Below are 26,379 nucleotides of genomic sequence, written 5' to 3' on the forward strand. Positions count from 1 at the left end.
CATGAAAATGCTGTTTCTATTTTGTATCATTTTGGCTGTAGTATTTATGTTTCCAAAAAAAACATCAATCATGGTTGGCACCTTTTTTTCTGCTTGTTTTTGCCTCCTGTGAACTTTTCTATGGTTAAGGAGCCGTTCCAAGAATCCCATCTAATGTGATTATAACGAAAGAGGCTCCGATTTTGATTAGCCATGGGTGTTAACCCTTGAGCTTGCCTTATGCATAAACGTTCTGGAAGAAAGCTCAGGTAACTGGTTAGATCTTAATCCCCTTTTCTGATTTTGCTTCTGGAACCTGAGCAACCTTGGTCACTTTCATCTTTGCATCGTGCTTTGCTAGGCATGATCGGATACACTGGACAGCATAATAATTGTGCATATATGCCATAAATTGTTTTTATTATCATGTTACTGTTAGTCTATGCATTTAGCCGACATTTCAAAAGTTAAACCTGACTCATTCATACAATTATTTTGGCAATTTGTCGCCAATGGCCCTAAACTTTATATCATCCTGATGCACCCTTCTGATAAGTTCATGAGACTTTAATGACCTGATTAATTGTGGTTTAATTTTGCATAACTTGGTATTACAGCCTTTATGTTTACATATAAAAAATCATCAACCGTTGTTTGCACCTTTTTTGCTCCTTGTTTTTGCCTCATGTGAACATTTCCTTGCCATCCTTGGTTAAGGGACTGTTCCATGAATCTCATCCAATGTGATTAGAACATAAAGCTCCGATCTTCATTAGTCTCGAGTGTTAACACTTTGGCTTGCTTTACGCATGAACATTCTCGAAGATAGCTCAATTAACTGGTTACTAGATCTTAATTTCCTTTTGCTGATTTTGCCTCTGGGACTTGATCAACTTTTGTCACTTTCATCTTTGCATCATGCTTGATGCCAAGAGGGCCATTGACATGATAGGAATATAGGATACACTGAACAGAATAAATAATTGTGCATATATTGCAACTTTGATACGCTTGGGATTATCTTTGACAAATGACAAGTGGTAAAGAATGATTTATATTGGCAGGCTAGTTGCGCGCTGAAGTGTGATGTGACTGTTGCACCAGACCTGAGGATTTGGTAAGTGTAAGCTATCTGGAGCCACTCCTTTGTACTCTTGGGATGTTGCCGGTGTACTAGGTAATCAACACCAATTAAGCTCCTGTCCTAGTCATCTGACCTGGTTAAATTCATGCCAACTACTGGTTGTCTCTGTGCTGCTGAGAGACTATTGGTTGTTGCAAATATTCGTTTGAAGAGAGCATAAATATGTATGGAGGTGTTTCTACACCTTACACGTGAGGGGAGTAGCTACATCTAATAGGATAGAGGCTTTATATATATATATATATATATATATATATATATATATATATATATATATATATATATATATATATATATATATATATATATATATATCATATTCTCCATCAGGAAGAGAATCTCTGCAAATGTAAAAGCAGTTCTTTTCGTAAAATGTAGTGCTTCAGGTATCCACCATGTATATCAAGTGCACGTCATTCTCTCTAGCTAGAAATGTGCACTCCGAGGTCACATTATTCTTTTCTTTATAAAACCTGAACTTTTTCTAATTTCCTTTATACATACATAGTAGGCTAAGTACAAAGACGCAAAATTCAGCAAATTGTTAATAATAACACCTCTGCTATATAGTACTTCCTGTCTTTTGTCTTTTTTATTTGATGTTATTCACCTTCATTCATATTATTTAATTTTTTTTAAAAAAACACGAAATTATAAGTCATGCTTAAAGTTTCGTAGTTTCGTTAGTAATAAATCGAATCAAAATAAAATAATTAATAATTATGTAAATTTTATGAATATAATGAATGGTTAAATATAGATCTAAAAATTAACTGCGTAATATTAAAGAAAAAGTGAAGGGTGTATAAATTTACAGCAAACTACTACTGCTGCGTATGAGACAGTAGTCTTCCTTCAATTTGACGATTTCTCCACTGTGAAGAGCCTTTTTCGCCGGGCACCCACTATGAACAACTGAAGTAGCAGCAGATGAGGAGCACGCCATTGGTGCGTAGCTCCGGCAGATGCGGTCCATGACGACGACGATGGCCATCACGATCGCAACGTCGACGCCTGGCCTCACGACCAGGCTGAACACGTCGTCGCCGAGACTGACGGCCGGCCTGACCGACGCCACGCTGGCGTTCTTACTCGAGATCCGCGCCGCCTCCTCGCCGTTGCTCCGGCGGATCTTGCAGCTCCTCATGGAGAAGCAGCCGTCGACTCGGAAGCTGGGGCTGGGGCTGGGGCTGGAAGAAGCATCAGGTTGGCCATGATGATGATCACTGCTTGGTGACATGTAGACTTCTGCTTCGTCACTGCTCTGAAGAGCTGAGCTCTTCCTCATGGAGAACACTTGCTGCTGTGACACTGAAGGTGAACTCGTCTTGTCCGAGTCTTGTTCCTCTTGTGCTCTGTAACAGTTCCATCGATTGTGCAGGCTGAGGATCTGTCACATTGGATCAGTGAGGAGTTTAATTCATACTGATTGTCTGTAGTGGTTTAATTTGTGCATTGCTTTAGTCAAAAACTAGCAGCTGAAAATGAATGCAGATATCATATTTCTGTTTTTACTTCTTTGCCATTCAACTGAAAATTGCAAGTTGCAAAAGGAGAGATCTAATTTGAAGATTTAAAGGTTGAAAAACAATATAATATGCTATTATGATGAAAACATTTTGTTTGCTTGTTTTTGGACTTAGTTGCATTTCGATCGCTTGGACATATCCTGATTGATGGACTACATTAATTAAATATTTTTTCCCTTAGTACAATCTTTCAATTATTATAGAGAATGACGTCGCATGGAACATACTGGTATAGATTTTTTTTTCTTTAGCTTGACTGATCGATATATGATCATAAAACCATTGTTACAAATTAATTAGGACCGCATATGAGATTATTAGTGGAACTTGTCGTTTGAGAGTTTGAGCACCCAACAACTGTTTTTTTTTTAAAAAAAATCAAACCATCAGAGAACGGAAACAAGGAAGCAAATTAAGCGAGAATTCATATACTCCAACTGTTGGATTCCAGCCTCGAATTAGTTGCTAGGTAATGCATGTTTGGCTGCATGACTAATATAGCAACAAACCTTTGATCAAAGTAACAAACAAGACTGAATATGGATCTTGTTAAGTTTGATAGATTAGCCTACGTACAGGAAGGCGCTGAAGCTCCGAAATGATGGTGTCCAATCTGCAGCTAGCTATATATATCTAATTAAGTGCCCTAAATTTGGTCTAAAATTAAAGCAAATCAAAACCAAGAGCCATATATATAGACTGACAAAAGCATACATGCATGCATGGATGAATGAGAAAGACACAAATATTTATCTAAAGATATGTGATTTCAAGCTTATGAGAGCTACTACTATATATACGAGCAAGCAATTGAGCAAAGTGATCGACAGACATGCAAGTTGGTAGCTGCTAAAGCTAGCGATCGAGTAGCGAAGAATTAATTTACCTGTGGCCTGAGGGAGAGCAGAGGTGTGCCGTGGCCATCCATGAGCAGCAGGTCGCCGGCGAAAGCCTTGCGGCGGCGAGAGTAGTTGTCAACACGGAAGGCGAGGCTGCCGGCGGAGTCGTAGACGGAGAAGCCATCGGTGCCCTGGAACCCCATGCTAGATCTCTTCCACACCGTGTACACCACCGGCTCATCCGGCCGCCCGCGGCAGTTGCTTCCTCCTCCTCCGCCGCCGCCTCGTGAAGGGTGTACCTGTATCCTCCTCATGCTTGCTTGATGAGATGATGCGGCTGATCGATCGAGGGAGCTAGCAGCTAGCTCTAGTTAATCGACGAGCAACCAAACGTATGGAAGTGGTGGCTGCCTTTGCCTGCACTGCAGCGCTATTAATGGCGTGAGAGTGAGAGCATGCAGCTGATCGAAATGGGCCGACGAAACGAAAATTGAAGGACGCGTTGCAAGCTAGTAGTCAGCAAGGTACGAAATGAAGGAGTGGACAGACGCAGTCATGCACGTAGGAATTGAGTTTGGCTTAGCGTGAGGGAGCTGCCATGCGTGCAGCTTATGGTAGGAATCGTGTCCGAACGATTTTTTGGATATTTTAATTTCCATCCTATTTAATGGCCTACTCTCAAATATCTTTCTCTTCAATAACAGCGGATAGGCTACAACGCAGGGGATGACCGAACAATTACTTTTGTCAGCTCTGTTTCAGGAACCTGCAGACAGTCCAACACTTGTTCATGAAATGACCTGTCACCAGAGACATATGGAATGCCACATCGCCATCCATTATCCCCTCAAGGACAGGGGATGTTCAGAGCTCAGCAAGTGAGCTACTAGTGTGGTGGACACAATGCGGCTCCCAACAAACAGCGACGACGTCCAAGGCAGCAAGATCATCACATATTTTAATAGCTTGGGAGATTTGGTCTCAACGGAATCGAAGAATTTTCGATGGAGAATTCCGCAGTCTTCAGCACATTGCTGCGACAATACGCGATGAGATCCGTCTCTGGATGCAGTGTGGAGCAAGAAACTTAGCGAGAATTGCAGATTAAGGACCTGTTTGGCGCTTGGTAGAGCGCAGGAACAGCATGCCTCTCAAGCACCTTTTTTTTCTTGTTTTTCTCCCCTCGTTCTTCTCTCTCTCATAGGCTTTGCCTTTGCCTATGTAATTACTGCTCCTCCTCCTTTAATATAAAATTAGCTACATGACGTGTGACAGCGCTATATATTGAACCTCATGATTCTAGCCGTTGGTGAGGCTATCAGTTTAAACCATAGGGTTTCTAGAACCATCCTAGCACCTTGTAAGCCCCCCACTAATCTAGACACATCCCAAGGGAGATTAATGCAAGAATCAAGACTAGGGTTATGAGTTTAGGATAGTGAATGATCTAGAGCAGTTCTAGGGTGAAGATGGATGCGTGTGGTGTCACGGTGGCCTATTACTTTTGGAGTTTGATCTTCTAGACGGATAGACGTCGCCCGCAAGCCTCCTACCTTTGTGGATCGTCCGGGAGCAAGTTGTGAAGGTCAGCGCCTAACCACCGCAAGAAAATAGGTAAGATTCATAGTGGATTCTTGCGCTTCTTCGTAGAGGGCTGCAAGGTAGAGCAGGTTGCAATTTAGGGCTAGCCAAGACACCTTAATCTTGACCTTGGTGGTTGATTCCTTAGGTGTGAATCCGGACACTCGTGTTGACCTTGTGGGAGGAAGCCAAGAGAGGGAAAGGATCGAGAGAGATCCCGCTCACAAGAGCGCCTCAACAGAGAGTAGGATCGAAAGATCCGAACTTCGGAATAAAATCACTTGTGTCTTTTTTGTGTCCCGGTTTCTCTCTTCCTGTGATCTTTCTGCTTTTATCATATGCACACAAACACACCACGTTCCTAGAAACTCCACGGTAAAAGAAGTCTTTCAAAGTCACTTCTTTTACTAACCGGACGGTCCGATATTCATACCCGGATGGTCTGGTCAGAGCTCTCGACTCAACCCGAGAGCGCCGATCGGACGGTCCAGCTTGTGCCTGTACGGTCCGGCCCTCTAGGCTATGTCAAGGAATTTAACTATTTTCCACTATTAGAAGTGACAACTCTTCAAATGTCATTTTTACGTTTGGTCTTACATTTTTGCCATCGAAGAGAGAATTGCCTAATATTTTACCATTTTTGTCTACATGGCATGCCACGTTACCGTGCCAACGTAGACATGATGCCCAAAAAAGTCTATTTTGCCCATGGTCCACTGAATTTGATCTCTCTCCGTAGTGGCATATTTAGGATTTTTATTTTGGTGATTTAACTTATATAATTTTTTAACTGTCACAAATATAACATAGAATATATATAATTATAATATAAAATTGATTAAAAATTTATTTTATATATGTAAATAAATAATATTTTTATTTATTAAAAAAAATTTTAATTGCCCTGGTATTGCCTAATATTAGAAAAATATTATTTATTTACATATATATAATAAATTTTTGATCAATTTTATATTATAGTTATATATATATATTCTATGTTGTATTTGTGACCACTAAAAAATTATATAAGTTTGAATCACCAAAATAAAAATCCCGAATACGCCACTACGGGAGATCAAATACGTTGTACCATGGGCAAAATAAACATTTTTGGACATTGGCACTGTAATGTGGAATGTTACGTGGGCGACAGCAACAAAATATTAGGTAATCTCCTTTCTCCGATGATAAAAATATAAGAGCAAATATAAGAATAGTATTGGAATAATTGTTATTATTGGCAAATAGTTAAATTGGCCGGGCGTGTCAACCGCGACTTCAACCAAAACAATTGACTTCCAGTCCCCCACCCGTTGACCAAACATAACACAAGTTACACAACTACTGTTCTGTTTCTCTTCTTCGCCGGCGCTGTCCAAGAAGAGGAAGGAGATGGATCCACCGGCGGGCAGCAAGTACAGGTTTGGTCCTCATGAGATAGACGACAGGCAGGTGTTCCTCTCCACGCCCCACTCCTTCGCCATCGTCAACCTCCGACCCACCTGCCCAGGTATCGCTTTCTCTAAACAAACCATTCCCAAATCCTGATTGCTCTCTCCTGCTTGTTCATCATACATACCAATCTTCTTGTCCCTGCAGGTCATATCCTTTATTTTTGCACCAATTATATATACATGCACCACTGCTCTACTCTACTCTCTGTAAATTGAGTGCCTTTTGGTATGTATTTCAGGTTCCGGCAACCTCTGCTCTCAAATTCTCTTGTTTATCCATGAAATGTGCCTCTCTTTACCCAACAAAAGAAAAACAAATTAACTCTGTACTGAACTAGAAGTATCGCCTTGTTCTAAGCAAAGAAACTGTCTTATACTAGTATATGTTCATTGAAAATGATACTGTATGTCTGTATCACATTATGTCAAAAAAAAAAAGGATACTACAGCTCTCTCTTGTTTTTGCATTCTGAACGAGAATCCTGCTATGTCTGAAGACAATACTACCTGCTTTGCCTTTTCAATTTCTACTTGTTCTAATTACCGAAGTTATTGTTGCCTTTGTCCTATGATGGTGATACTGCAGTTTTGACAGGCTAAGACTTGCATTAGCCCCTTTTACCCTTAACTTTAATTATACATGTTCTTGTATGCCCAAAGCGTCATGTCAAACGATTTGCCAATCTTAGTCTTGATGAGACTTGTGATTTGTGGATCACCGCTAAGGACATTGGTGTACGTCTTGAGCAGTACCACAGAGCTTCTTCTCTCACATTCACAATTCAGGTGTGATTTACATCTTGTAAGTTGTGATTCACAATTCATGTGAGAACGATAAGTATAGTGTCACTCACAAATTTGTGGTCTAGATCCTAGTTTAGTATTTCCGTTACATTGTTTACAATTTGTCGTAAAAGTTAATGAAAACTAACTTTATCTTTCACTGTATAAGATACGAAGTTGAATAAATATTTGCTTGTTAGGATGGACCTCATTCTGGCCAAACAGTTCCACATGTTCACATTCACATCGTTCCCAGAAGGAAAGTTGATTTTGAGAATAATAATGACAATACTGGCGCGGTTAGTGATGCTGCTTGGAACAACTCTCACTTTATATCTGCTATTCCATCTAATAAAACTGAATAATCTTTTGGTTCATAGCAGATAAATGCAAAAAAGGAGACATTTGACTTGGATATTGAAAGAAAAGATAGAACAATGGAAGAAATGGCCCAAGAAGCCAATGAATATCGTGCTCTTTTCTCCTAGAAAAATTCTGTATATACTAATTAATTTTGTCTTTGGCATTTGACTATTCTCTGAATTTTTCATACCAGATGATCATACTAATTATGTTCTGCATACTGATGATATTTTATTGTACTATATCTGTGGCCTTTATTAACACTGAACTATGGTATTTTCTTGTGATATATTTGGTGGGCTTTGCTAACATTGAACCCTTATATTCTTTTGACTTTTGTGATATATGTTTGGCCTTTACTAATATAGTAGTATCAAACTCTTTATTTCATCTCACGTATTTTGCATTGTGTGCATATCTCCTGCCAGACAATATGTTTATTCCTTTGGAGATGCACCATGACTTAGGTATGCAAATCACTTCTTCCATGAATGATTAATGAAGTAGTATGTTTACGCCCTTGACTGTGTTCTCATTGGACACTTGTGCCCTATTCCAAGCGCATTCTTTTGGAATCTGAAATATAACGTGTCAATATTGTTCCATGTAGCTTTTAGGTTATTAATATGTAATATAAAGTTTTTATGCAATTGTTTGTTGAGATAACCATTACAACATTGTATTTTATTTCCTGATTCATGCGGTAAATGAACTGCTTCATGTGAAATTCCTTCATAATTTGTCTTTGAAAGGAGCCCTGAAATGGTGAAAATCTCATTCTACTTTCTATTAAAAAAAGACTGGATACGAGAGAAAGAGCTCTCATATCAATATAATTAAGGAGGGGTGAGGCTCGAACCTGGGCCGGCTAGCCCACATCTTGTGGTGCTAGCCGGAAGACCCCCAGGTCTTTCTCCATTCTACTTTCTATGCAAATTCAGCAACCAAGTACTCAAGTAAAGAATAACTCTTTTTTAATTTTTACATGTTAACAATCCACCATTATACAGAACTACAAGAGAATTTTGACAGAATTTCACAAATATTCGATTGTATTGGTGTATTGCGCTATTTTCATTCCCCCTGTATTTGGAATATATATGTGGGTAAGGTGGCCGACCACCCAAATTTCATTAAGAATAAACATGTATACATGACCTTTACCTCCTAGTTACAGAGAGAAATCAGGAGAAAAGAAACAGCTGCCACTTTCAGAAATGAATTACTTTATTATGTGAATATACTATTAAACCTTCCCTTCATCATTTCTCTGATGACGTTTTGTATCTGTTCTCTTTCCAGTGATCAGAAGTCAGAAGGCTCAGATTTAGCAAAAACTGAAACAACAGTTTCTGTAGAGTTGCTAAAACTCTGTAACTCCACCTTGTTCATACTATTCATTTTAATTTATATGCGTAGCTGTTAATTTGTTCCTTGCTGGTTGACAACCAAGTTCTTGTCAGGGCATATACGGTTTATTACCATGTTGCTTTTTGCATTATGCATCCGACACACAAATCAAAAGTGGTTTAATTATATAAAGACCAGTGAGCACAAGACAAACAAGTTTTTTGTAATATTACTTGAAATATGTCCATATTCTTGATTCTTCCAACACTTGGTATACATAAAGTTTTCTAGTACACTGACAGTGAAGGAATAAGTCTTGAGTTGTTTGGTCTTGGTCTTGTGGTATCCTACCTTTGTTTTTTTTCAGCTTTCAGTTACTAGGACAGTATCTAGGACAGGTTGTTAGGATACTCTAGGACAGGTTGTTAGGATGCTCTAGTACAAGTGGTTAGGATGCTCTAGGACAGGTTGTTAGGATGCTCTAGGACAGTATTCTTTTAGGCTAGAATGCAGCTATAAATATGCATCCAGCCTCCCCTCGGGATGGCATGACATTTGGTGATAAGTAAACAGAAAATTGCCCCAAGTTTGAGTGTCATCCTCTCACCAATGAGAGTAACAATTGAGATACTAACATCTGGTATCAGAGCCACACTTTCCTGTAGGTTGAACATCTCCTGCTCCTCCCCTTCCCAAGCTCGAGTGAGCACTCAGCCACCACCAACAGCAACACCACCGGCTGCTCCTCCTTCCCCTTTCCCCTTCCCTTCTCCACGTAGCAGCCCCCCGGAGGCGCGCCATGTCCGACGGACAGTCTCGGCGTTTGGGCGCCTCGAGCACACGGCGTCAGCAGGACGCCGAGCTCGCTGCAGCGCAAGAGCGCAGGCGAGCAGCGGCACAGACCGCAGCAGCAGCAACAAGGGCAGCAAGGCTGGCAGCAGCGGAGTTGGCGGCGATCAGGGCGGAGGCGGAAGCAGAGGAGGCGCAAGATGCAGCACGTGTGGCGGAGGCTGAGGTTGAGACCTTGCGCAGCAGCATCAACGGCTCCATCGTCGGCGACATCACCACCGACAGGGACCTTGAGGAGCTGGCGAGAGGAAGGGCGCGGGAGTGGACAGTACGGTGGGCAGCAGCCCACCCACATGGCGGCGGCGGTCCAGGGGACCACGCACCCGCCGACGGTGCCCCAAGCGAGGGCGCGTGCGGCAACGGTAGTCCAGACTGGCGCAGGCATGCCGGCGGCAACCCAGAGAACACACGCCGCGGCGGCTACCTTCCCGGTGATGGTGGCCGGATCTACGGAGAGCGCGGTCCTCACAGGCAGCGCGACTCTCCCTCCCCTAATCGGCGCCATGGCTACCATGGCATCCAAGCGGTGGTCAGGGACTTTGGTCCCGGTGGTGGGGGGCCTACCCTCACCAAGACCAACTACATCGAGTGGGCCGTGGTGATGAGGGTGAAGCTCCAGGTGCGGCACATGTGGGAGGCAGTTCGGTATGGCGACGTCGACTACGATGAAGACCGACGGGCGCTGGATGCCCTCATCGCTGCAGTTCCATCCGAGATGCAGTTTTCGCTTTCGCAAAAGCGGACTGCCAAGGAGGCCTGGGACGCCATCGCTGCGGCACGCATCGGCAGCGATCGCGCCCTCAAGAGCACGCTGCAAGCACTCCGCAAGGAGTGGGAGAACCTGGCCTTCAAGCCAGGTGAGGACATCGATGATTTTGCCCTCCGTCTCAACACTCTGTTGCAGAAGATGGTGCAGTACGGCGATGACACCTACAACGAGGAGAGAGCTGTCGAGAAGCTCTTCCTCTGCATCCCAGAGAAGTACAAGCAGATCGCCCGCTCCATCGAGTCTCTGCTGGATCTCTCCACGATGACGATCGAGGAGGCGATTGGTCGCCTCAAGGTGGTCGACGGCGATGAGCCACAGCCCCTCTCCGGGCCCATCACCATTGGCGGGAAGCTCCATCTCACTCGGGAGCAGTGGGAGACCTGCCAGGGTGATGAAAAAAAGGGGGAGTCCTCCTCGGTAGGCGGCCGCAAGCGCGGCAATCTGCACAAGGGGCACGGAGGCGTCCAGGTCAGGTTGCGAGGACGCATCCGGGGTGGAGCCCGCGGAGGCGTCCAGGGCGGCACCACCGGCAACCGTAGGTCGACGCGAGACGACGCCTGCCGCAACTGTGGCAAGTCTAGCCACTGGGCCAAGGACTGCCGACAACCACGACAAGGCCAGGCCAATGCCGCACAAGTGGAGGAAGAACCAACTCTGCTCCTAGCACACGCAAGCATCGAGCTATCTCCAGCGGCACCGGCCGCATCGGCTTTCCTCCACCTAGAAGAGCCGAAGGCACGGGCCCTTCTTGGCGACGACTCCAACAACGACAAGATTGATGGATGGGTCCTCGACACCGGGGCCACCCATCACATGACCGGTCGACGGGAGTTCTTCACCAAGCTTGATCCCAGCGTCCGAGGCTTCGTCAAGTTTGGGGATGCCTCTGGCGTGGATATCAAGGGCACCGGCTTCGTCATCTTCACCACCAAGTCCGGCGAGCACAGGCTGCTCACCGGCGTCTACTACATCCCCGCGCTGAGGAACTCCATCATCAGTATTGGACAGCTGGAAGAAGAGAAAGGCTCGTGCGTGGTGATCAAGAACGGAGTCATGAGGATTTGGGATCGACGCAAGATCGGGGAGCGCCGTGGTCGCCTTCTTGTCAAGGTAACCAGAGGCAACAACCGACTTTACATCCTCAACGTGCAGGTAGCACAACCCGTGTGCCTCGTCGCCCGCCGGGACGACGAGGCGTGGCAGTGGCACGAGCGCTTCGGCCATCTCCACTTCGAGGCCCTGAAGCGGCTCAGTACCAAGGAGATGGTGCGAGGCATGCCATGCCTTGACCACGTGGAGCAGTTTTGCGACATCTGTGTGTTGACGAAGCAGAGGCGGCTCCCCTTTCCCCATCAGACGAGCTTCCGAGCCAAGGAGCGGCTCGAGCTCATGCACGGGGATTTGTGTGGCCCGGTGACTCCGGCCACACCAGGAGGACGACGCTTCTTCTTGCTGCTCGTCGACGACCTCTCCCGCCACATGTGGGTGACGGTCCTCGGTAGCAAGGGAGAGGCTGTGGACGCCATCAGGCGCACGCAGGCTGTTGCGGAGGCGGAGTGCAGCCGCAAGTTGCGCATCCTGCACACCGACAATGGCGGCGAATTCACGGCGGCTGAATTCGCGTCGTACTGTGCCGATGAAGGTATTCATCGCCACTACTCCGCGCCGTACAGCCCGCAGCAGAACGGCGTCGTTGAGCGGCGCAACCAGACGGTTGTGGGGATGGCTCGAGCCCTTCTCAAGCAGAGAGGAATGCCGGCTCTCTTCTGGGGGGAGGCGGTGGTGACGGCCGTCTACATCCTCAACCGCTCACCTACCAAGGCTCTCGATGGCAGGACGCCGTACGAGGCTTGGCATGGGCGCAAGCCATCGGTCTCCCACCTGCGAGTCTTTGGTTGCCTCGCGTTCGCCAAGGAGCTTGGCCACATCGGCAAGCTCGACGACAGGAGCATCCCAGGGGTGTTCATCGGCTACACGGAAGGCTCGAAGGCCTATCGCATCCTCGACCCGGAGACACGGCGTGTGCGCACGGCACGCGACGTGGTGTTTGACGAAGGGCGAGGATGGACATGGGACAAGACGGTGGACAACGGCTCTACTCCGACGTACGACGACTTCACTGTCGAGAACATCCACTTCAAGGAAGCTGGGGGAGTGGGCAGCTCCCCTTCACCGAGCGTGCCTACCCCAATCTCCGAGTCTCCACCAACTCCGGCACCCGCCATTTCGGCAGCGCCACGCTCTCGAGCCATGTCTTTGGCTGCGCCAAGCTCTACGCCGACACCACCACAGTCGGCGACCCCACGCACCCCGACACCAACAGCCACCCCTCAGGGCACGTCCACACCAACACCAACTCACGTCGAGCGCAGCCCGGTGTAGTTCGCTGCTCCGCTCTCACATGATGAGGAGCGCATCGACGCCTACCATGATGGAGAGCCCCTGCGGTACCGTACGATGGAGGACCTCCTCGGCGACTAGCCAGTGCCGGGACTGGTGCCTCATGACCTGGAGGAACAGTTGCACCTTGCGTGCGACGACGGCGAGCCTCGGTCCTTCGCAGAGGCCGAGAGACACGCGGCATGGCGCGCCGCGATGAAGGCGGAATTGGACGCGGTTAAGGAGAACCGCACCTGGGAGCTTGCTGACCTCCCTCATGGTCATCGTGCGATCTCTCTTAAGTGGGTGTTCAAGCTGAAGAGGGATGAAGCCGGAGTCATCGTCAAGCACAAGGCTCGCTTAGTGGCACGTGGTTTCGTGCAGCAGGAGGGGATCGACTTCGACGATGCCTTCGCCCCAGTGGCACGGATGGAATCCATGCGACTCCTTCTTGCGCTGGCAGCTCAGGAAGGCTGGCGCATCCATCACATGGACGTCAAGTCGGCGTTCCTCAACGGCGACTTAAAGGAGGAGGTTTACGTGCACCAGCCGCCGGGTTTTGCGATCCCCGGCAAGGAGGGCAAGGTGCTACGTCTGCACAAGGCTTTGTACGGCCTGCGGCAGGCACCGAGGGCGTAGAATGCCAAGTTGGATTCCACGCTCAAGAGGATGGGCTTTGAGCCAAGCCCGCACGAGGCTGCTATCTATCGGCGGGGAAATGGAGGAAATACCCTGCTGGTGGGTGTTTATGTTGATGACTTGGTGATCACCGGCACCAAGGATACGGAGGTGGCAGCGTTCAAGGAAGACATGAAGGCCACTTTCCAGATGAGTGACTTGGGGCCCCTCTCCTTCTATCTGGGGATCGAGGTGCACCAAGATGACTCCGGGATCACACTTCGCCAGACTGCCTACGCCAAGCGCGTAGTTGAGCTAGCTGGGCTCAACGATTGCAACCCAGCCCTCACCCCGATGGAGGAGAGGCTGAAGCTGAGCCGGGACAGCACGGCGGAGGCGGTGGACGCTACGCAGTACCGGCGTCTTGTGGGGAGTCTTCGCTATCTCACCCACACACGGCCGGACTTGGCATTCTCCATCGGCTACGTTAGTCGGTTCATGCAGCGACCGACGACGGAGCACTAGCAGGCTGTGAAGAGGATCATCCGCTACGTTGTGAGGACTCTCAACCACGACCTCTACTACCCGAGGTGCCCTGGAAGGGCACAGTTCATTGGGTACAACGACAGCGACCATGCCGGCAATATCGACACTAGCAAGAGCACGAGCGGGATTCTCTACTTCCTCGGCAAGTGCCTCGTTAGCTGGCAGTCGGTCAAGCAGCAGGTGGTGGCCCTATCCAGCTGCGAGGCCGAGTACATAGCGGCCTCCACTGCTTCGACCCAGGCACTCTGGCTTGCTCGACTGCTCGGTGATCTCCTCGACCGAGACACTGGAGCGGTGGAGCTTAGGGTGGACAGCAAGTCCGCTCTGGCCCTGGCAAGGAATCCTGTTTTTCATGAACGGAGCAAGCACATCCGGGTGAGGTACCACTTCATCCGAGGCTGCTTAGAGGAAGGGAGCATCAAGGCAAGCTACATCAATACCAAGGACCAGCTTGCAGATCTGCTTACCAAGCCCCTTGGGAGGATCAAGTTCCTTGAACTTTGCTCCCGGATCGGGATGGCTCAACTTTCCCACAAGACGACGCACAAGACTTAGGGGGAGAATGAAGGAATAAGTCTTGAGCTGTTTGGTCTTGGTCTTGTGGTGTCCTACCCTTGTTTTTTTTTCAGCTTTCAGTTACTAGGACAGCATCTAGGATAGGTTGTTAGGATGCTCTAGGACAGATTGTTAGGATGCTCTAGGACAAGTGGTTAGGATGCTCTAGGACAGGTTGTTAGGATGCTCTAGGACAGCATCCTTTTAGGCTAGAATGCAGCTATAAATATGTATCCAGCCTCCCCTCGGGATGGCATGACATTTGGTGATAAGTAAACAGAAAATTGCCTCAAGTTTGAGTGTCATCCTCTCACCAATGAGAGTAACAATTGAGATACTAACAGAGAGATCATCTGCTTGCAGCATATTGTCAATAGCTTTTGGATCTTTCTGAGAGGGATTTGCAAATCTTAAGCACATGTACAATGCAAATGAAACACAAAGTGGTGGTTTGAAGATATTGAGGGTTCCATGGTGGCACTCGAGCCTAGGCGGCCCAGCATGTCACCAAGTTGGAGGATTGTGTTGTAAATGCTTTAATAGACACAGCAAGCATAGAGAACATTAGTTTTTCATCTTCTTCAGTGAGTACACCCAACTTGCTTTATATTGCCAAAGATAGCTGAAGTCATTGCTTATATCTTAAATCTATTTTGTGCTTCTCCCTTTTAGGATTCAACAAACTTAGGTCACTTTTGTCTTTTGCATTGTCCTTGGCATGCATAGTGCTTGTTCTGACGGTGCTTCTAGGTGGATAGCATTAAAATGATACTGCCCAAACAGTTGGTAACAGCTCACAGTTGTTAACTAGTGGATCAAAGGAATCACATGGGAAAGGAAACATGAATTTCAAGTTACAGTAGGAATAGGCAAGACATTTTGGTTCAATCTGCAAATTTGATCTTCCTTTTATAAATTATAAGTGAACAAATTTAGAACAAGTTACATGTTAGTCTCAGTCCATCGACAGTACAATTAGAAAACTACAGTCTTATACTAGTTTCTTGAATTAATTTGTCGATTTCACTTGAATCGAAACATCTATTTTCCTACGTGTCAAATAGAGTTCATCACCAGCTTGAAGGCTTGAACTATGAAGAACACATCAAAGGTGTGTACGGCTTCCAGCAGATCCGGTCAAGAACAATGACGAAAGCCATGATCATCGCACAATCTACATTCGGTTGGACCTCAAGACTGAACACATCTTCAGCCAGTGTCAGGGACAATGCTGCTGCTCCAGCCTTCTTCCTTGTTATCCTTGCGACCTGCTCGCCATTGCTGTTCCGTATCTTGCAGCTTCTTCTCCTGAAGCTGCCCTCGACACAGAAACTGGGAACATGGCCAGTACGACCTGGCGCATTGGTAGGTCCTGACATGTACACTTCCGCTTCATGACTGGTTTGCATAATTGAGCATTTTCTCATAGAGAAGAGTTGTTGTGTCCTTGTCCTCTTGCCGTGGCCTTCTTCTGAAGCTCTGTAACAATTCCACTGGTCATGCATGCTGATAATCTGTTGCAACAGAAGGGGAGAAAAAAAATCTTAGTTGTTACTTACAGGAGTTGTATTAATGGTTTGTGCTGGTGAGAGATCAGTGCTTCAGTTCATCTGCTGCACTTGTAACAAGGGGGTAAAAACTTCAGTTGAAATGTAATATTGAAGTAAACTGAACTAGCGGATAAATCAAACTTTTTGATGTACCTCTGCGTTTTTTTAAAGTCTTGTTGGTAAGTTATATTAGGGTTTGGGCAATTTAAAGTAAAAATGGCATCAAAACAAGCGATGCTGGAACGATGAGTGCAAAGAATTTTGTGTGCAAGTCTTTAGAATAATAATTTTCCTAGATGTATGCTTATTAGTGGAGGCAGTTGGGAGCATCTCCCTAAAATTCATCGGCATGTATGATAATTTGACCTGAATCTTTTCGGTGAGCTATGAAATCTTATAATATTAACAAGACAAATATACAGGACAAACTTGCAATTATGATTTGGTGAATATCCTGAGGAAATAACCAAAGGCTGGAGAGAAAGTTTTTCTCAAAATATTAAAAAATTTTGACATCGAAGCGCTAGTGTCCGCAATGCAGATTTGGGCCCTAGAAGAAACTGTCCGTAAATTTTTGGATGCACATTTGGCGATCTTCCCTATATTAAAGAAAACTAATTTAAATCACCTCTATATTTGGACGAGCTAACATCATTGACGAGCAGCATATACAAAGATTATTGATTTGAGTGTATGATGATCTGTTCATGGTGATTCAGTATATCCAACGTTTTTGTATGATCGATCGAAAGGTACTAAGAGTATACAATGATCAGAAAATGCATGAAGGAGATGTTGATCTGAGACGACGCAGGAAGTTTAAACAGGATTAATTATTGTTGCGGTGGATGATGATGATCGAGTAGAGTAAAGTAATGTACCTGTGGACTGAGGGCGAGGAGAGGCGAGCCATGGCCGTCCATGAGCAGCAGCTCGCCGGCGAAGAGCTTGCGGCGGCGCGAGTAGTTGTCGAGGCGGAAGGCGAGGACGCCGGCGTGGTCGTAGACGGAGAAGCCGTCGGTGCCATGGAAGCCCATGGTGGACCTCTTCCACACCGTGTAGACGGCCGGTCGCGGCGGCGGTGCCGTGGAGGCGGCGGCGGCGGCGGCATCTTGATGGGAAGGGTGTATCCGACTCATGCTGATGGTGGGTGCGATAGATGCGATCTACGTGCGCTCTGCTTCTATTTCAAAGAGGGAGAGCTTGCTTGTTTTTGAGTGCGCGTGCTCCACTGATCTCCTCGCTGCCGGCCTCACCTAGCTACCTGCTTTTTGCTTATTTATATTCTCTCTCTATTTGATATTGTTTATTTTGGGTATATGTTCGACGTCTTATTAAAAAATATAATTAATAATTATTTTATCATCAAATATACTTTAAATATAGTTTATAATTTTGTATATTTATAAAAAAATTAAGTAAATGAATAATCAAAATTTAAACCTAAAATAAACATCACTAATGGAAGAAAAACAGTCACACAACTCTAGCTCCCAACTCCAACTTATAGAGCCAATGTTGTGCTAGATATAATTTTTTAGTATAGTTAACGAAGTTTCTCCTAAATAAATGAACTATAAGAGTGGGGCTAGGTTTTTCCCATCTATAGCTCCACTTCCCGCTAAAAGACCCATTGTCCTTAACTTTTAGATGTAATTACACGAAATTATCATCCGTCTACCCCTAATTTGTTCTCTTTCTCTCTATACGATCCTTCCTATATAATGAACAAAATAACCATACAATTATGTGGTTCTAATTCTAAAGGGAAATAACCAGTATTAAATTACATAAAAAGACAATCAATTACATGACTTCCATCACTTCCAGAGAAGGTAGCTCCTACTAGAATTGGAACTACCAAACGAGGCCATATTGTCGCTCACTCAGTCACTCCAGTCTCTGAATGTTGCAGTGCAGTGCTCTGCAGGGCAGCGACCGATGGACTGCTGATTATTCCTTTTTCAGAGTTGTATGGCTGGCGATCAATCGATGTGTGCTGTGTGTTTAAATTGGAGCAATTTTACTTGAAAATACTATCGTTTACTAAATTTTACATAGAAAATAGTGGTACACGTGGTATCTGCTCATTAAATTGTATAGGTACTTGACTCGATTGTTCGTCTGCATGTATATGCATATGCATGCGTGCGTGCAAAGAAAGAATCTTCTAATTAACATCTCACAACGTGGTACTAGTGTATAGATAAACCGTAACTCAGTCAACACATTCTGTTATATATACTGATTACAGACAATTAATTTTCTCTTCTATCAATTGCACACGTCAACACGCACTTGCATGGACCACTGACTTGTTCCTACTGACTTCTCATTAATCTTTCAGAGATCGTACGTTTTCTTGCGATTCCAATCATATGTTCATCTTAATTCCTACAAGAATTATTGAATTAACACTTGTCACTCAATTGCTGTAGCTAGTTAGGCTGCTCTCCATTTCTCTGTCTATCTTGCCACACGTCTGATCTCATTATTTCCCCAAGCACGCTGGCTCTTCCCTCCCAGTAATTAATCAGCAATAATCACTTGGAATAATTACCCGTGCAGCTGTAAAGCCCAAGATTCTGCTAACTAAACAGAGAGAAAACAATTACTAGCTAATTTCGTTTTAGTGGGTGGGTGAAGCTAGTGGAGTTCCTAGCAAGGTCACCGTCACGCATGCGAAACATCGATCTGCTTGGTTGCTCACAATATCTGAATATATAGCAGTCAAGGAACGCTGGCTTTTTTATTGGCATATGAATGCATGGCTAATTTGCTAGTGGCCAGACCTTACTCCAATTCTGTGGTCTTGGGCACCTCTTGCTTGCTACTTGTTCTTTGAAAATCATGGATGAAAGCTAGCTCCATCTACAGCTATGAAAAGCATGTCCTGACAATGCACAATTTGGCAATGGAAGGATCCTCCTAAGTCCTATATATTCCTAGCCATGAATTTGATTTTGTCATACCCCACACACTCCCTTGTGATGCTCAACAATGGATAATTTACTATTCTACAACCACCGGCCTATGCTATAGTAATTAGGCTTCTTTTGTTGATCTGGTTTAATAAGTCAGGTTACCTTATTTTTCACGCATACTTTCCAAACTGCTAAACGGTGTGTTTTTTAAAAAAATCTATAAAAAGATTGTTTAAAAAATTTATATTAATCCATTTTAAAAATTTTATAACTATTAATTAATTTATAATGTATTTATCCTATATTATGTTTTTCGCGCTGGTTACTTGCCCTAACAACAACGCGGTCTTAATTAGTAAGTTATAGGGTCTATGTGCATATATATGTAGGATATTACGTACAGAATCTGAAACTTGTAATATTTTCTCTCTCATGATGATTTATGCCAGGATCTGTTGCTTGCATGCGCAAAAGTTGGCAACTTGGCATTCATTTATATAGATAAATGGCACCGGTAATGTAATTAGGGGTTCACTTGCCGTCGGTTATCTTGATAGTTGAGCTTACTACTAAGGGTAGATAACAAATGCTGTTTGGTATACTAGCTTCCCTTCGTCATCATTTACTTATTACTATTAATCATTAATGATTATATTTTAACCAGTAAAAAAATTAAACACCAATTTATTATTAACAAAAATTATATAGTTGTATTTGGGGCACAACATACATAACTAATATAGCATACTTTTAAATGTAATGCAAAATCGAGCAATCAAAATTAAAAGGTAAATAACATCCTATGACAATTATTTAAAATAAAGGATTAAGTTTAATTTTTAGAAAAATTAATTTATCCCTATAATTAAGTACATACTTCCTCTTACTATAAAAAAAATAATTTGTGGGGATAAATCTGGACATCTAGTTCTTCATATTTACCTTGATTCTTTTTTGGATGGAGGGGGTAGCGTGGTAGTAATCCGCTCAATATCTAAGGCTCATATTTTTGCTTATATTAAGCATAAGAGAAATAGCTTCTTAACGATTAAAAGATAATGTGTAGGTAAACTTTTATATACACGTACTTAGTGATCTGTAATGCTTACAAAATAAACTACATAAACAACATAAAATCATCATTAAATTTAAAATTTTACTTATAAACATAAACTAAGTGAAAAGAGAAGGACCTAAATATATAAAATGGGCCCAATACTATCACATTGAGTGGCAAATGCCTTGCGAGTATTGTACTGAAAGCTAACGTTGATGAAAGATCGATATTTTCTTATGCTTTTGAGGGTAAAATAGAAAAAAATACATATATATATATAGTCAGTTGAATGAGATGAAGAGATGCATGCCCTGGCATGCATGAGCTAGGTTAGAGACAGAGACTCGTGAAGAACAAAAGTGATTAACACAGCAAAATCCGGCCAAACGTACGCACGCCTGTGTTAAATTGTGACTCTAACCAATGACAATGAGACGAGATTCGTTGCAGCTCACGCACATTACACGAATGATTAATCACGCTAGCTAGACAACACATACTCCAAACCAAAAATAATGACAAGGAAGACCGGTTAGGTCGAACAAGTTAATTAGTGTTCTATAAACAGTCGCTTTGTAGCGCGCTAGGATCCTTTTACAACTTGATCATGATCATAAGCACAATTAGTGAAATACTTAAATGGAAGAATGAGTTAAAGATGTGGTAATTGTTATGGCAACTTGCTGTTTTAGTTAATCACATGGTATGTCGTATGTTACGAATAGGACATAATAATGGCCAGTTGTTGATGTTTCAATAACGTGTGTTTTTGTAGGGTTTATTATTTTGTTGGTACAACTGATCATCCATTTCAAGTTTTCAACTTACGGGCTAGCTACTAGCTAGAGAGAGAAAAAAAACAGGCAGGAGTAATGCCTCTCCGACCCATTTCGTTTACAAAACGAGAAGTGCACAATTACAAAACAGTAAAACTGAAAATGCAAGAAATTATAGGTTATGAACTTATGATCAGGTGCTCTAATTTTAGTGTTCCAAGATAGCTAGTTATATATAGATGATAAAAAAAAATAGATAAAGACATAAAGAAGGAAGTGGATTAACAACTCTCACAGTGAACTATTTTCATGTATGTATTGCAACTGTGTTACGGTTCTGAAGGAGATACCAAATTTTATATATTCTGCAAAATTTGGTATATATTAGTACCTAGGGTATCGGGATCCATATACATATTAAGGATCTTTAAATTTTCTCATTGTTAATTTACACAAAGGATAAAGAGAGGAAATAATTTTAGATTGTGCTAGTTGTTTCTTCTTTAATAAAGTTTGTTGTTTAGAGCCTTGCAGATGCCCACGGTTCATTGACTGAATATGTTGGAGTAATCAGGCTCTATACCAATTTTTCGATCGTATGCCCAAAAGGTAGTGAGTGAGATAAGGAGCTCTCCACTTATATATTAGATATATTACTCTTTTATAATTAATGTGAGACTATTCAACATCTACATTTCTACATATTTTTCCGTTGTTTGCATCATGACACACTTGATATATACAAATGACGTAACAAAAGAAAAGGAAGATAATAAATCTCTAACTACGTAAGTGTTATACCCGAAGAAATTGGAATTAGTACACGCGTTGTATCTACAATGAAATACTCCCTCTATGTCCAAATGTATCACGGCGTCAACCAAATGAGATCGGAGGTAGTATTTTGCTTTGGAGCTTCTTTGAGAAGCGTAAGAGGCAAGGATCGACATGGCACAAAAGCAGATGCAGAAGAGTACATGTGGCTAGTTTTATCTTGGCATACATCTCTTCCTTCTGTAGCAATCTGTAGGTAAGCAACTTTGATTGGATCTTAAACTAATTAAGCCTCAATTTAAAAGGGTTAAGCTTCGAAAGGAAGAGGCCCATAATAGTGGACAGGCTTTGGATCACTGATTGGTTCTGGCGGGCCACTACACGTGGATGGGCTGAAAGTTCCTTCCTTATGAAAAGATTGATAAATACAATTAGAGATAGATCAGCCTTTTGTGATTGGGCAAGTCTCCATTGATAAACATTTTGAGAGGTACTCTAACTCCATAATCCGTACTCCCTCCATTTTAACTTTTAGCTTTGTGTAGATTTATATGGATGCTAATGATTCTAGAGCTAGATATATAAAAAAATTATATACATTAATTGATGGATGAATCTAGATAAGATTAGAAAATTTTACCATATAAAAGAGTAATAATTAGGGGTGTACATTCGGCCATACTTACTCAAATTGGTCATGGTATTTGGTCTTTATTGAAATTTTGATCATCAGATACTCAAGACTGATTGGTCCTTGGTGAATTCCATTTGGCAGTAAATTTAGTGGATCTAGAAATTTTACACAAAATCAAGCCGGCAGCAGAGTCTAAAAGTTTTGGACAAAAACAAAAGTAGCAAAGACATTCCTGCCATCCAAATCGACTTTATGGACAACTTATCCATTTTTGACGAGATAGTAGTGGCTAGATCTTTAGCAACACGTTGTGGCTAGAGGGTGAGTTTTGTTTTGTGTTGGGTGAGGAGGTATTGATCTTAGTGGGCCAGAATCGTTTATTTTGGTCAATTCGGTTAACTAAGCGCCTAAAACCGAATTGAGAGAGTGAAAACCAAATTGACAAGTGATAATTTTCTTGGTCCCGGTCTATAGTAATAAGTGGAGCAGCACGTTAGAAAGTTGGAACAGCCCATCCGTTGGATACAAATCCATTTTCGCCGATCCGTGGCTATCCCGGCGAACGTACAATATATAATTCAATTTGAAAGCATTTCCTCCAAACCCCAAGGCACAAACACAAGGCAGTTGTCAGACAAAGCTACCGCATCTCGCAGTTTCGAAATCAGTGAAACTAGTGCCTCCAACATCGGTTTTCCAAAGAGAAATTTTCTTTGGGAGAAAAAACAGCGTTTGGTCAGGCGTGACAAAGATATTTTTCTGGGGCGATGAGTTCATGTCTGACAGGCAGCCAGACAGAGTATCTCCATGTAGTATATATGTATGCACCTTGATTCTTGTGTGCTTAATCGTGCTGAAATCCTGAAATTGCGTTTCAGACTTCAAGTTTATTCAGAATAGGTTTACTTGCTGAGCTAATTATTAAGCTATTAACATTTTCCACCTAAAAGGTTATACATGGTCAAATCAAGTGATAGTGGCTGATTGCCCAACTTGATTTCTAGACAATACATGCACCTTACTGGTCAGGTATTTTGGCATTTAGTATTCAGTTCTTTGAAAAGAAGAGGATACAACCAACAACAATGTTAGGCACTCGTACATATCGTACCGTCAAACACAAACAGCCGCCTTTTCTACAACCATATTCATATCACACTCAAATTAACTCTAGGAAATAATACAATTCATGATTTAACGCGTGATTCAATTAAATTGTGGAACCGATCGATCGAAAATTAATCCCTTTCTGAAGATTCTATAGCAAGTTGTTAAACTTTCAGGTCATATGCATCTAAACAGCAATGTCAACCAACCTTCGATCCTTGTGCATATGCATCTAGTCGCAAGAGTCTCTGAAGAACCTAATAATTTTGCATTCGCATCAAGAAAACCATTGAATAATTCAGCTGATGGATCAAAATTACTACTAGGAAGTGTCTGTCATGGCTGGTGGTTGGTGCAGTTGGTGGCGCCGCAGTCGCAGGTGTGGGGGGAGAAGGCGCAGACGCCGAAGGGCTTGCCGGGGATGTTGCAGTCGATGGCGTAGCAGCACTGAGCGTCCACGCAGCTGCTCGCGTTCGACGACGCGCAGCACCGGCACCCCATGCACAGCTCGAACGGCTCGTACGCTGCCTCCGTGCTCATCGCCGCCGCCGGCCGGCCGGTACACCAGCCTCCGCACCGGCACGTCGTAGTAGTACTCCGACACCTCCTTCTTCTTCTCTGCTCCTCCTGCATGCATGAACAGTGGAGTATCATTAACGGAATCAAGAAGACGACGACCAGGGCGAGATGGAGGTGCGTACCTTGGGCAGCCTGGAGGGAGGAGCTGAAGAGGAAGACAGCCATGGCGAGGCCGGTGAGAGAGATGGAGACATGAGGATTTTTCGCCATGGTTAATTTGTCTCTCGAGAGAATGGAGGAAACCGAGGTGCAATGGGGGAAATGGTAATTGTTTTTGCAAGAAGGTGACTTGTCGCAGGCCATGTATGACTAGCTGATGCCAATTTCATCCATATATATAGTTTGGAAGGAAACGTATCCACACATGCATGGTTAGAAAATTTGACAGCTCCAATTCACTGAAAAAAAAACTGCACACAATCTTATTATTTATTTATATGCCTAACTAACTAATTAACCGCATGGTGGTACAAATTAGTCAGCTTGGTAACAAAGCTTGCTCCTTTCCTTCTCCTTTGCTTCCTTTTCAGCTAACAAGGTTTAGCTAGTGCACCCATGTGTCAACTAGCTAGCTAGCGGTGTGGCTTCAGCATCAAGAACTAAAAAAAGGTGTAGAGAATAGTAGATGAGATGGCCAGGCAGAAATTTCTGGAACTCTGTATGAGGAAACTAGATTCTTGTTCAGAAGTTTCACATCAAAACAGAGAATGAACATGCATGGGCCGGGAAAGAAATGGGTTATAACCATCGTCAGAGTTTCAGAAAGTTAATTAGCAGTTGCCAGATGAAGCAACCGTTGTGCGTGCCAGTTAATGAGAGCGATTGATGTCGCCTTTTGTGTCAATAGCAAAGGGGAATAACTTTCTTTAGGTATATATGTCATTTGCTAGCTCTCTAAAGTCGCACATCGTCAGCAATCAAATATGGTTTGCAATGCAACCTTGGTCCTTTTCGCACCTGAATTGATCCTTGTATTATTGGCTATTTTGAACATATATGCGTGCGTATATGGTGATCATTTTGATATGCACTATTTATAATTTTCTTTTTAGTTTTATTCTCTCTTTTGTTGTCCATGTTAATTTGTTAGTTCTGACAAGGTCATGCACCAGTGGTTATCTCCAACCCTCTAGCAGTAACTGAATAATTAACCAAGTCACATCCGATAGAGATTTTCCTTGTGTTGGAGGGATTTCAGGGTAACGGTGTGCTTGATGTTTTTCCTTGAAAATGATTGCTCACTAATTTCAAGCATCTTTTAGTTTTGACATGATAATTAGGGGTGGGCAGGAAGCTCGTGGCTCGTTAGCTCGTTCGACTCGCGATAAGCTTGGCTTGACTCTAGTCGGCTCTTTTTAATTTTCTAATAGTATTTTAGATCGTTTGAAACAACGAGCCAGCTCGAGCTAAATCGCGAGCTAGAGCCCACCCCTGGCCATAGGCCACAACCCAAACACGGAGGCCCAACAGGCAACCCATGGCCCAATAATGAAGAACCCTAGTCACAGCACAAGGTAGCATCCAGCGGTCCTAAACTCCTCCACCGCCGCCGCATGCAGCCGCCGGTCGACGCTCGCGCTGCCCCAAGCTTCTCCACCGACGGCCGCAGCCTCGCGTCGCTCCGCCGTGGTCGCCGCCCCGAGCTCCTCCGTCCACGGCTGCCGCCTCGCGCCGGCCGAGCTCCTCCGCCGTTGCTGCTGCGCCGACCTTCTCCGTCGACGCCCTCCGCCTCGCGCCGCTCCGCCGTGGCCACCGGCCGAGCTCCTCCACCGTTGCCGCTGCCCCAAGCTTCTCCGTCGACGGCCGCCGCTCCGCCATGGCCGTCGGCCGAGCTCCTCCACCGTTGCCGCCGCCCCGAGCTCCTCCATCACTGTCGCCACCTGACATCGCTCCACCAACGGCCGTCGCCTCGCGCCGCTCTGCCGTGGCCGCCGGCTGAGCTCCTCCGCCGCGGCGGCCGCCTAGCGCCGCTCCACTGCCGGCCACCGCCCCGAGCAACTCCAGCACATCGCCTCCCAGTCCTAGGCTGCATCAGCTCACGAGTCTAACGAAGCTCGAGCTTTCCAACGAATCGAGCGGAGCTGAGTTAACGAGCTATATCTAGCCGAGCCGGCTTGATATAGCACCCTAATGATAATGTACCAACATTAATTCCTGTCCAGCCAGTGAACCAAATTGTGACGCTTGTACGACGACAAATGAGTGGTTCTTCCATTCCAAGGACGACACACTTTCAG

General features: G+C 44.3%; 3 protein-coding genes and 1 pseudogene across 3 annotated transcripts; 1 reads left to right on the forward strand and 3 right to left on the reverse strand.

Annotated features, from left to right (window-relative positions):
- Positions 1 to 1,905: 1,905 nt before the first annotated feature.
- LOC102715983 (protein LURP-one-related 8-like) lies at positions 1,906 to 3,950 on the reverse strand. The gene is made up of 2 exons (XM_015842399.2): positions 3,539 to 3,950; positions 1,906 to 2,513 (listed from the first exon to the last, which is right to left on the reverse strand). The coding sequence occupies exons 1-2, from the start codon at positions 3,803 to 3,805 to the stop codon at positions 1,935 to 1,937; spliced, it is 846 nt and encodes a 281-aa protein (XP_015697885.1). The 5' UTR covers positions 3,806 to 3,950; the 3' UTR covers positions 1,906 to 1,934.
- A 2,469-nt stretch (positions 3,951 to 6,419) lies between these two features.
- On the forward strand, positions 6,420 to 7,922 carry LOC102716261 (bifunctional bis(5'-adenosyl)-triphosphatase/adenylylsulfatase FHIT-like). Its single transcript, XM_006663104.3, has 4 exons — positions 6,420 to 6,586; positions 7,168 to 7,315; positions 7,513 to 7,611; positions 7,696 to 7,922. Exons 1-4 carry the CDS (start codon positions 6,468 to 6,470, stop codon positions 7,798 to 7,800), a joined length of 471 nt encoding a protein of 156 aa, XP_006663167.1. The 5' UTR covers positions 6,420 to 6,467; the 3' UTR covers positions 7,801 to 7,922.
- A 7,703-nt stretch (positions 7,923 to 15,625) lies between these two features.
- LOC102716541 (protein LURP-one-related 5-like) lies at positions 15,626 to 17,436 on the reverse strand. Its single transcript, XM_015842056.2, has 2 exons — positions 17,173 to 17,436; positions 15,626 to 16,255 (listed from the first exon to the last, which is right to left on the reverse strand). The coding sequence occupies exons 1-2, from the start codon at positions 17,428 to 17,430 to the stop codon at positions 15,833 to 15,835; spliced, it is 681 nt and encodes a 226-aa protein (XP_015697542.2). The 5' UTR covers positions 17,431 to 17,436; the 3' UTR covers positions 15,626 to 15,832.
- Positions 17,437 to 23,398: 5,962 nt separating this feature from the next.
- LOC102703722 lies at positions 23,399 to 24,478 on the reverse strand (annotated as a pseudogene).
- Positions 24,479 to 26,379: the final 1,901 nt, after the last annotated feature.

The sequence above is a fragment of the Oryza brachyantha genome, chromosome 11 (assembly GCF_000231095.2).
Source record: "Oryza brachyantha chromosome 11, ObraRS2, whole genome shotgun sequence".
Lineage (NCBI taxonomy): Eukaryota > Viridiplantae > Streptophyta > Magnoliopsida > Poales > Poaceae > Oryza > Oryza brachyantha.

Excerpts from the sequence above, each read along its gene's own strand:
- LOC102716541 (XM_015842056.2), bottom strand. The coding sequence starts at position 17,430 with ATGAGTCGGATACACCCTTCCCATCAAGATGCCGCCGCCGCCGCCGCC. Across the intron at positions 16,256-17,172 it reads TCCTCGCCCTCAGTCCACAG|ATTATCAGCATGCATGACCA; the intron begins GTACATTACTTT and ends CTGTTGCAACAG.
- LOC102715983 (XM_015842399.2), bottom strand. The coding sequence starts at position 3,805 with ATGAGGAGGATACAGGTACACCCTTCACGAGGCGGCGGCGGAGGAGGA. Across the intron at positions 2,514-3,538 it reads TGCTCTCCCTCAGGCCACAG|ATCCTCAGCCTGCACAATCG; the intron begins GTAAATTAATTC and ends CCAATGTGACAG.
- LOC102716261 (XM_006663104.3), top strand. The coding sequence starts at position 6,468 with ATGGATCCACCGGCGGGCAGCAAGTACAGGTTTGGTCCTCATGAGATA. Across the intron at positions 6,587-7,167 it reads CTCCGACCCACCTGCCCAGG|ACATGTTCTTGTATGCCCAA; the intron begins TATCGCTTTCTC and ends AACTTTAATTAT. Across the intron at positions 7,316-7,512 it reads CTCTCACATTCACAATTCAG|GATGGACCTCATTCTGGCCA; the intron begins GTGTGATTTACA and ends TTTGCTTGTTAG.